Source organism: Onthophagus taurus, chromosome 11, assembly GCF_036711975.1.
Source record: "Onthophagus taurus isolate NC chromosome 11, IU_Otau_3.0, whole genome shotgun sequence".
NCBI classification, from domain to species: Eukaryota; Metazoa; Arthropoda; class Insecta; order Coleoptera; family Scarabaeidae; genus Onthophagus; species Onthophagus taurus.
Window position 1 is genome coordinate 15461040 of NC_091976.1, and position 11482 is coordinate 15472521.

The 11482-nt window shown below is 35.5% G+C and overlaps 1 protein-coding gene across 2 annotated transcripts in view; it reads left to right on the forward strand.

Annotated features, from left to right (window-relative positions):
- Positions 1–11482, forward strand: part of LOC111416196 (twin of eyeless) — a 46093-nt gene that overhangs the window by 33542 nt on the left and 1069 nt on the right. For both annotated transcript variants that reach the window (XM_023048158.2, XM_023048162.2), the window contains exons 6-9: positions 5450–5599; positions 5662–5744; positions 10029–10213; positions 10790–11007. In XM_023048158.2, the coding sequence (XP_022903926.1) occupies positions 5450–5599; positions 5662–5744; positions 10029–10213; positions 10790–11007 (636 nt within the window). The remainder of the gene's footprint in view (positions 1–5449; positions 5600–5661; positions 5745–10028; positions 10214–10789; positions 11008–11482) is intronic.

An 11482-nucleotide genomic window follows, 5' to 3' on the forward strand; every position in this document is an offset into this window, starting at 1 on the left:
AAACCCATAATAATCCCTGAAGTTTCTGAAATTACATACAATTTTCGAGATAACCTTACAAATCTTAGACATTCTTGAATACCTGAATGCCATAGTAAATCGTAACACATTTTTTGGAAATTCTTAAAAATTGTTTCAAATTTCCAAATAACCTTAGACACTCTTTAATATTCTTAGTAAGCCCCAAATATCACTGAAAATGTTTATAAATTTTCTGAATTTCCTTGAAAATTCTTTTAATAACCTTGGAGCTTTCAGAATGTTGTCTCTGAATATCATTTGAAATCCATATTAATTCTGATCTATTTTGACAGTTAACCAAAAGTTATCATCTCAATTGACTGCATCACTTTCAGTTTGGTGTCCTATGTATTATTTGATAGTTGACTAAATTAAAACAGAGATTGAAATAAAACTTCTGAAAAAAATTCCGTTGTGGTAATTCCTGAATATCATTAGAAATCCTTAAATCTCTGGATATCTTTTGAAAATTTTTTTGCAAATCGTAGGAATTTCCTGAATATATTTAGAAATCCTGACAACTTGTTGAAAATTCTTGAACGCCTTTCGAAATCCGTAGAATTCCTTATGATTCCTATGAATTCCGAAAAAAAAGCCTTGAATGCCTTAAAAATTCTTAGATTCTATTATTTATAGAAAATTCATAGAAATTTTAACATCATTGAAAAGCTTTACAAATTTCCAGAAATTTCTTCTGGAAATTGTTTGAAATCCTTAAATATATTTTGAAATCCTTATTATAAGTTCCTTGAAACTTTTGAAAGTTCTTTATATATCCACTAGAAATGACTTGAAAATCTCCAGAAATTATTAACAAATCTGCTAATTACATAAGAAACTTCAGGATGTTCGAAGTAATTTCTGAATGTTTAGATTCACGTAAATGATTTGGCAAGTAGTACAGGATAAAAAAATCGGTTTAACCTTTACACAGCGCCCGTTAAATAAAGAAAACACGAGTTTCATTAAATTTCTCGGGGTTAATGTTGATCCTAACTTGACCTGGGCACAATGCAAGGCGGCGATATGTAGTAAGCTTAGTATATTCTTTGAGCAAAAACGCATTAAATATATGGGAAATGTATCTTGAATCAGAGTAATTCGACTGCATAGAAGTACGATACGCATAATGATTGTAAAAATATCTTCATTAAACAGTTTTCTCGATGTAACGAGAATGTAATAAAAATATAACATTTTTTTTTTGTTTTAATTGAAATTTTCACATCGTAGCCTAACATAATAAAGCAAGAAAATTATTCAGTCGTAAATATAATTAAATTTCCTTTAGCAAACCGAAAACTACGAACTATTCATAAGAAATAGGAGTAAACGTAGCGTTACATAACTTCGTCGAAGAACTAAAACTTAATAAACCTAACTATATGGTTGTGACATGAAACTGTTGAGTATCCTTTTAAAATGTACAAGAAATAAAATCGCAAAAGTGAAGTGAAAAAAATATTAAATGTGCTGCTTAAAAAAATAAAAAAAGAAAAGGAAAGGAGAAATGAACATCCTAAATAACAATCCCCTGTTAAAGACCATATAGCACCATTTTCACCAGTTTCTTTCAATACCGAGAGTTTCTCATCCCATTTTTCCTACTTTTCCTCTCCCCCGTACGTGTTTGTGTGTATCAAAATCCCCCGCACATAACGGGAACAATACAAAACACAGCAGTCATTTCTCGACCGGGAGAGTTTTCCACTGTTCCCGGTTTTCCAGCCGGTCCGACTCCCTCCTCCTCCTCCTACACCGCTACTGCCGCCTCTCTTCGGAACCGTTTCGCATCCCATTTTACTTCCGCTCCCGTAAACTCCACCCCATTTCATATCCACCCTCGCCATTTCGTTCTCCTTGTTTTATTTCATCTTCCCAGCAAGCAGGGAGGAGGCCTTTCCCTCAACCCTCTGCCACCACCGTCGCCGCCGCCGACGCCGCTTTTCCTCCCTTCTTCGTCCTATCTCCGTCTTTTGCTTGTAATTTTCGGAGAAAATCTCTCTTTCGACCCCCTCTGCACCGATCAACTACCCCTGGTTCTTCTCCATCTCCTCCTCTTCATTCCAACAACTCTCCGGACCTGGTCGCTTAGCGTCCGCTGTTTATGTTTTCCGCTGCCCGGAAAATCCGGGGAGTTTTAGATTTGCATAATTTTGCGTAGGGTGATGGTAATTTTTAAGTTATAGTTTTTCTAGTACTTTTTTCTCTCAAGTTACTTAATAACCGATGTGATAAACGATATTATTTTGGATTTTTTAATCAATGATTTTCAACCTGTAGTTAATAATATACAATGTAGGTGTTTTAGGGTTCAGATTCAATGTGTTTCTTTCGGCAAACTTTGTTGTTTTCTTCCATCAATTAGCCACAACCTTTCCTATTCAGGAACATTTTTTGATGTGACATATTATTAATGAGATATGTAGAGGAGAAAACTGATCGATTTCAACAATGTTATTGTGTCTCCAAAAAAAAGTGTCAACTTATTGAAACCACCCCATAACTGTCGCCTGCTCCTTACTGGATCTCGCGTTCTAATTACGTCATAGTTATTCCATTCGCTTTATTCCAGCCCTACTTGGACATGGAACTTTAGAAATGTTGATAGAAACTGGAAAAACTTTCACCTAGAAGTCTCTCGCGCAGAAGTTCTGGCCAAGATTCTACGAACTGAAGCTGAGTCAATTCTTCACTTCGAGAAATGTTGGGATTACTTTCTTCTCTGTATATCTCCGCATTCCATTTGTGACAATAAACTTATTTTTTTGTTTGTCAATGCAACTATTGGAATAGAAAGTAATTCCAAGTTCGTCGTTATGGCAGATTTCAGCTTTCTCTGTAAGGTACATTAATAAACATGTACCTACTTCAATTACATCTCTTTTACCTTCTCATTAATCATGCCACATGTAATGAATGAATCAACTAAGCGAGCCATGACTCGTTCTCTATCTTTGGACACTGCCCTGTATTTAGCTTTTGATTTTGTCTTCCATAGAATGTGTCATCAGTTATGTCCAACGTTGCAACAAAGAAATATTTACAGACCATAATTTTTGGTTACATAAGAAAAAATAAAGTTCTCGCTTTTATGTTCTTTTCGGCAATCCAAGTTCCTTCCTTAAAGTTTTATAAGCTTTACTGGCATTTATTAACCGCTTTACACAATCCATTTTTCATTGAGACGGTCCTTTTTCTTATATTTTTTTCTGCAACTCTCTCTGAATTGTATTTGAAATTTCTCCTTATTTTCATTTTTTTTGTGTTGATCTGATTGTCTATCTAAACAGCTCTTCGAGCTTGAACACCAATTTCTGCTGTAAACAGTTTTCTGACAGGATGAGGAGAATTTCATGACGATGATGATTCTTTCTTTCACTACTGATGAATGATTGTGGTTCTGATCAACAGTTTATGTTAACCTATACACTGGAAAGTTGAAGTTCGAAATTTCAAGACGAGTAAGTCTAATTCTTTACCCTTATTCTGTACAGTCATTTCTACTTGGAACACCAGCTCTTTTGAGTTGGTCTAAGTGCTTTCCATTAAGGATTGTCATTTCTGCAACAAATATAGTCCACGTTGCCTTATCGTAATACACCAATCTTCCCAATATCGATTTAGGCAGTTTTGCTTGAGTTAATTAAATCTTTTTGAACTCATATGGAACGTTGGAACACTATTTCTTAATAGAAGCAATCAGCTACAATTTTGAGCTGTGAATTATTTAAGCCCAATAATCAACATTTCACCTTATTAAAATGATAGTTAACCTGCTAGCAGTATATAACAGATTTAAGGTTGGGCCTAGATTATTATCTAGGAATTGCAACCTTAACAGGATGATAGAAACCATCTTCTTCCATTCAATGATATTGGATAGAAGCATCTTGGTGAATAAATGGTAGAATAATAACCATAGTTTTATGAATACTACCAAGTGGATACTTTTACCTTTATCAAATCAATCGGTTCGAAATGTCTCAAAATAAGATCGCAAATACAGTGTTGTTAACGGATTTTGTTTAATATATTGCCAAAAATAGTTATCAGGCTAATTTGATAATTGGTATACATTTGGAAGTCCATGAAAGATCTTCCACAGATTCTACATGAAATCTTTTAGAAATTCTTGGTAACACTGAAATTCTTAATGCAAAAAAATGTCAGAAATTCTTTAATATTCGTTGATACATTTGGAAATCTTTTAATATCTGTGAAGATCATCTTGAAACTCTTAAATATTAATCGAGAAGTCTTGAAAACGCATATACAGCTCAAGTAAAACACAGAAAATTGTAAGAAAATTAATCACTCTTTAAAAATTTTCGGGAAATTCATGGAAATCTTTAAGTACTTCTTGGAATTACCTTGAAAATCTTGATGTATCCAAATAAATCTCAGAATTTCGTTAAAATTCGTCTATATAGTTGGAAATATTTGAATATCTGTGAAGATGATCACAGAATTTTTGGAAATATTTCGAAAATCCCTGAAAACACACTAATCTTAGTTAATCCTTCCAAATTTCTAGAAAATACAAGGAAATCTATTTGAAATTATTAAAAATACCTTCAAAATCTTGATGCATCCAAATAAATACCAGAATTTCTTCAATATTCGCACATATCATGAAAAATCGAGAAAATGTTAGAAATCTTAGTCAATTCTTAAAAATTACCAAGAAGTTCATGAAAATCTTTTATAAATTCTTTGAAATACAGCAGAAATCTTATTGCATCCAAATATACGCCAAAATTTCATCGGTTTCATTTTAGTTTCGACAACTTTCCATTCCTTAAGTTGAAATAACAATTCCAGATTACATCATTTCGGGTCTTTTTCTTAATCCCACGCTTATTTCTTAAACAATAGTTCCAACATACGTCGATGATTAATAAATTATCGTAGGTCATAATGGGCTAAGTTAATTCCACTGGTATTCATGACATGATACTAATTTTTATTTCTTTTTACTTCTTAATAACCGACTGAAGAACATAAAAAAAGAGAATAATTTTTAGTTAATGGTGATAGTAATTTTTCTTAATTCTAAAGGGTTTGATGAATAACAACAAAGTGAAACGTGATGACCGGTTCGTTATTAAAAAAATCCTTTCGGTTTTAGTTCTTTGGTACGTTCTTTCTATGCCTCCTCTCCTCCTTTTCAGAGTCGCGCCGACAGAACGATTTTTGATGTTCACCGGATTATTTCTTCTTCTTGCTCTCTAATCTGAGGGCACGTCAGCTCCGGTTTGTCACTTGGATGACTCGGCAACCCCGTTGTCGGCTCTCTTTGTGTTTCTACTTTTCTCCAGATTCCTTTTTACCATAACACTGAATGATTTGAAGAAGACACATTTTCAAAAAAAAATAAATAAATAAATAAGAAAAAATTTCAAATACGTTTTTTTTTATGTTTCAGCCGAAGCTATGCACGAAAATACGTCTGATGGAAATTCTGAACATAATTCTTCCGGTGATGAAGATTCTCAACTTAGGTTGAGGTTAAAAAGAAAATTGCAAAGGAATCGAACGTCGTTTACAAACGAGCAGATAGATAGTTTGGAAAAAGGTAACAAAAATGTTCTTGTAATCATTATTTTATGGCCATCATTATTTTTGTTATTATTATAGAATTCGAAAGGACGCATTATCCGGATGTTTTTGCAAGAGAAAGGCTAGCTGAAAAAATTGGATTGCCTGAGGCACGTATCCAGGTAACAGCTTTTTTAAATCAAAAAACTGGGACGTTTTGAGTTATTTCTATTAAATAATAAATTAATAAAAAGGTGTAGTCGATTATTAGAGATATACTAGATCCAATTTGCCGTTCTGTTTTCTCCATACAAAACTATAAATCAGAAGCAATTGCGAACCGGTACGAGCATGTCCGAAAAACTCACGTCCTCCCCCATAAAAAATATATATAGCGGTAGAAGTTTTATTGCCGAGACTTGATCCATATTTCAATTCGTTCGCTGCTGGCACACAAAACAATATAATTCCACTGGCGATTCCTTCTTTTTTTTTTTTCTTTTTTTTTTGATTCCTCTCTCTCTCCAATTTTTTTATACGTTGTTTTTTTTGGTTCTCGTTTGGACGTCAGCCGGTTTGACAAAGAAGAATGACGCGCTTGGAAATAAATAAAACTCCCCCGCCCCCCCTTCAACTATAAAAAAAGTAGCGTACTCAACAAAAAAATCGTATGTACATGATGGGAGGGAGGTTTGAAAATATCGAAAAAAAAAGTGGAACGCGCCGCATGTAAAATAAAAATGCGAAAAAATTTCAATCGCGCTCTATTGATATTAAATCGTCCCCGGCCTTTTTTCGGTCTAAATAGCGAATTAAAACTTTTATTTCGCCATTTCGACGTTTGACGCGCGGCAGCAGCAACGAACTCCACACACGAACGTTTTTAACCCGTTCCAGCCGCAATTTTTCGGACTGGAGGTGGAAAAACCTACCCTCTCTCAAAACTCGAAACCGACCGGTCGTTTCAATTTTACATCGGACCCAACAATGGACTAGTTTGCATAGTTAAAATTTAACCTTTTGAATACGTAAAAGGTGCCCGTAACGTGGATTTTTACGCGTTTGAACGAATTTTCAACAAAAAAAAATTTATGTCAAAACTCATTCGGCTTTGAAACAAAATTTAAAACAAAATCTTTTTTGGAAAGCAAAAAAAATTTAAGTAATTACTAATTATAAATATTTTTTACATTAAATTACAATTTTATCAAAATTAATTTTATGTTTCAATCCAAATATGTTTAAATTTTTAAAATCCGACAGACTTTATTCAACCCAAGTCCAATAAACACCTTATTTCTATTTCAATGATAACCCTTAAATTAAACTAAAAAGTGTATGTATTGAAGAAACTTACTTCAAAGTCATTGAGTGCGAGACAGCTTCTTCAGAAAGATGCAAGTTAATTCGAAATCATTCAAATTCACTTGGAATAGTATGTAATCTGTGAGAAATATTAAGATGCGCGGGGAATTGCTGGGAGTCATTAAAACCCATTAATAAGCTTTAGAAGCAAATGTGTTGCCAGACACTTCGATCTAATACCTTGGCATAAGATATTGGAAAATAATTAAAATGAAAGGTAATAGGAGCTACTTAGAGTAAGTTAGGGACATTTAAATGTACTCACAGCCGAGTCGTTGGGAATAATTGGGACTTATAAAATGTGGAAAAGGTTATTCCACAATAATTCTTTCAACAACGAAAATTATTGCGAACTATTTAGAATCAGTGGAGGGCATCTCATGGTTATTTGGAGCAATTTGGAATTATTGAAAGGTATTGGAGGTGTTCAAAAGTATGATGTATTGGAAATAACTTGGATTCGGTAAATACGAAAGGTATTGGAAGCAGATTGAAATCAGTGAGAGGCATATTGGGAGAAACTTGAATGAGCCACTAAAAACCAATAATATTGTAAGATACTACAAGCTATTTGAATTGGGTCCATTGAGAGCGTTTCAAAGCATATGGCAGAAGAGCGCATTAAGAGTATCTTAGATTTAGGACTAGCTACTAAAAGTGAGCGGTTCTTGTAGCCAATGAGTCAGTAACAAGGACAGTAAGATACTAGGAGCTCTTTAAATTCAGTGAGAAACTTTCTGATGTACTAATAACCATTTTGTAGAATTGGGTGCCATTAAGAAGCATTTGTAAGTATTCGTTGTTATCGAGAGTTTTTAAAAGAGTTTAAAAGTTTTAAAATCAAAAAGGTATTACAAGCTATATAGAGAAAGTGAAAGTATTGGGGCACACTGACAGCTTTTGAGAGCAATTGGGGGCCATTGAGAAGTATTGGCAGTATCTGAAGGCATACAATATTGGGAGCAAATAAAAATGAGCTATTCAGAGTACCAAACAGATATTAGGATACTCTCACAGCCGTAAGAAACGATTGGGAGCCCTAGAAACATGAAAAGTTTGGAAGCCATTTTATAAACATAACAAGTTGGACCTTATTGAAAGTTACCTTATTTAGCTGTTGGAAATGATTCTGAAGTTGCGACAAACTTTGGGTTGTACTAAGAATCATTTAGGCTTTTACAAGCGAGAACGTTTCAGCAACAACGAAAGATACTGCAAACTATTTAGAATCCGTGGGGGCATCACACAGTCATTTGGAAAAAGATGTTAAGAATAAAGAAAGGTATTAGGGGGTTTAAAAGCATGAGGTATTAGAAGTAATTTAAATCCAGTAAAACTGAAAGGTATTGAGGGTAATTTTAAATCAGTAAAGAAAGGGCATGCATTTTAAAAAGCCGTTGAGCAAATGGGAACCTCTGAAAGGTATTGAAACCTTCTCAAAGTTTGAGATATTAGTAGAAACTTGAGAGCTATGAATCATTCGAAGCTTTTAAAGACGAAGCAACTAAAAACCAACATCATAAGATGCTGTAAGCTATTTGAAATTAGTGACACACATTATGATGTTCTCACTGCCGAGTAATTAAGAGCCATTGAAAGCTTTGGGAGCGCATCAAAGCATGAGGTACAGGCTATTAGAAGTCAGTGAGAAACTTTGTGATGTACTTCTAGCCATTTAAAGGATCTAGGAGCTAAGGTATGGATCACATTCGGCGGTAGTACGATTTTGACTACCACTGAGAAGAATTTAAAATGTACGTATTGGAAACAACTTGGATCTAGTGAAAACGGAAAGCTTTTGGGAGCTATTTGGAATTAGCGAGAGCATTACGATATGGTGAGAATACTAAGAGGTGTTGAATGTTTTTAAAATAGAAAGCTTCCATTGCTAGCTAATGAAAGCTTTTCAGAGACAGCGAAAGACGTTATAATGCACCTCATAACATAGAGTTGGAGGCCATTAAAAGAGCAAGATATTGAGAACAACTTGGAGCTATCAAAAATGAAAAGTATTGGAACCTATTAATAGCTCTTTGTTAACTTTTACAAGATATTTGGAGACAATGGTAACTATTAGAAGCTATTCGGCGCCATTCAGAGTCACTAAGAAATATTAGAATGTACTGAAAACTTTTTGCAACCTTAAATAGTGAGGTTTTAGGATCTCCAAAAGTCAATAACAACGAAAAGGTCCAAGATATTTGGAAGATATTGTTGGCTATTACGAGCTATTAGGAGTCAGTGAAAAGTATTAGGATCTACGGAAAAATTTACTTTTTGAAATAAATTCTATTATCATGTGGAAACATGATTTAAGGGTTAAGAATTGGCTTAGTTTAAAAGATTTGATAGTTTTTTCCCAATCCAACCTTACCCTATTCCAACATAAACTTTCTCCTTTTCTAATTGCAGTTTTGCATTTACAAATCATTTCAAAGTAGTTTGAAAAACATATAAAAATGACTAGTACTTGATATTCTTAATACTCCTTTGAGATTTCCATTAATTTTGTTTGATTAAAAAAAGAAATTATAAGTAATTTTAATTTAGAGTCAGGTAGCTTCTCCCCTCTTATTACATGAATACGTCTGTACTTCACTTTTCGTTGAGAGGGAATCTTTTATGGTGGCCAACCGGGAGTAGCAATAATATTTATCGTTCCATGTAAATAATGTTTGCACACCGGGGTTGTGTAGACATAAGCGTTCGAGCCGTCTGCCGCCACCACCGCGCTTGTGTTAGGGATGCGGGGGATGAATTTTCGGCGAGAAGAGGGGCAAATTGACGAGGCCGGTTCGAGAATTGGATCCGGCGTGCTGTTGACGCATGTTTTCGAGCCTCGTTTCTCTCCCCCGTATCGATCATCCCTCTACTACTTTAAACTCACTCACCCAACTCAACTCTACCCCCTCAAAACCCAGTTCAAATTCTCAAATTAAAACCACCCCAGATTTAATATTAATCTTAAATACTTTAATACAAATTGTATTTAAGAAAATTTTTGATGAAATCGTTTAAAAGTTTTGAGAAATAAAGAAGTTGTAAGAAAATTAATGGAGGAATTTTGATGACATTTTGAATTTTTTTCATTTTTGTTATAGGTTTGGTTTAGTAATAGGAGGGCAAAATGGCGACGTGAAGAAAAGTTAAGAAACCAAAGAAGAGCAGTCGAACAAGTTGCTGTTAGTCCACCGGTTTCTGCGGGCCGATTACCCATTAATTCTGGTTTTAACTCTATGTATTCATCGATTCCGCAACCAATAGCTACTATGGCGGATACATACAGGTAAGATTTTTTATTCTTAGGAATTATTCAATCCCATTAAAAATATAATTTTATAATCGTACCTTGTTCCCTTCACGAAACTTTTTGAACTGGTTGACACTATCAACCTTACAGCATCTGTATTCCGGGGCAGAACAAAGGTGTCCGGTAGGAATCCGGGGCTCCTGGAGGCCGTCATGTCAACGGCCACGACGGGATTACCGTGCTGTCCAGTCCTGTCTCGTCCCCGTCGAGGTTCCTCGTCGGTTCTGTCTAGTATCCTGCGGCACTCCGCAGGATAGAAGCTCCCAATCTGAAACTCACTCTCCATCCTTTTCCTTTCCATATCTCTTCTTCTCTCCGGCTACTTAATACCGCACCCAGCGGGATACCTTTTTGACTGACAGCGACGTAACAAGAGTCGGTTGTATTTGTATCCAGTCAGTGTGTAGTAAATCCGATGCCGTCCGAAGCTTTTGAGGGCTTTATAAGCTACCGTTTTTCACTTACAACCTCGGTTTTATATCGGGGTTTAAAATCTCTTCAATTTTTTTAATTGATTTTTATTAATCTTTTGATTTGTTTCTTTTTTTCTAGTTCTATGTCAAGTGGGTTAAGCAGCAGTTGCTTACAACAACGAGAAGCCACCGGTTATCCGTATATGTTTCACGATCCTTTGCACTCTTTAAGTTCGTCTTATAATACTCGAGCTGCCGCAGCATGTAATCCTGCAGTTGCTCACGCGCAACCTTCTTCACATCCTTCTTATGCTCCAGCAGGAACACCTACATCTGTTCCGGTATCGACAGGAACTGGTAAGAATCTTGTTATCAAAAAAAAATATTTTTCTTCAAAAATATTAAATTGAGAGAGGTCAGAGGTCTTGAGACCGAAGTTCTCCCTTTAAATTTCATTGTCCGTGATCAGTTTAAAGTGTCGGCGCGGCACAAGAAGAGGGGTGGTGTGGGGAAGAGGGTAAAAGCTGGCCGCGGGGGTTGAAGGGGGTGGTAGAAGGGCGGTTTTCCAATTCTCGGCTCGGCTGGCGCTCAATAATGTGCGAACTAAGTGGAGGTGGGGATACACTCGTTGTTCTGGTTGCAAGGTTCGTTTGCCAGACGGTCTTTCTGCCGCCCTTTTGGCACCACCACCATCACCGCTACTAGCTACGGGGGGTTTACCACCCTCACGCGAGTTTGACCCCCACGGTGGGCCACTTAACCTCGGACCTCCACCGTTCGTACGGCCGAATAAATTCATTTAAACTACCCACCCAATCCAATTTATCATAGT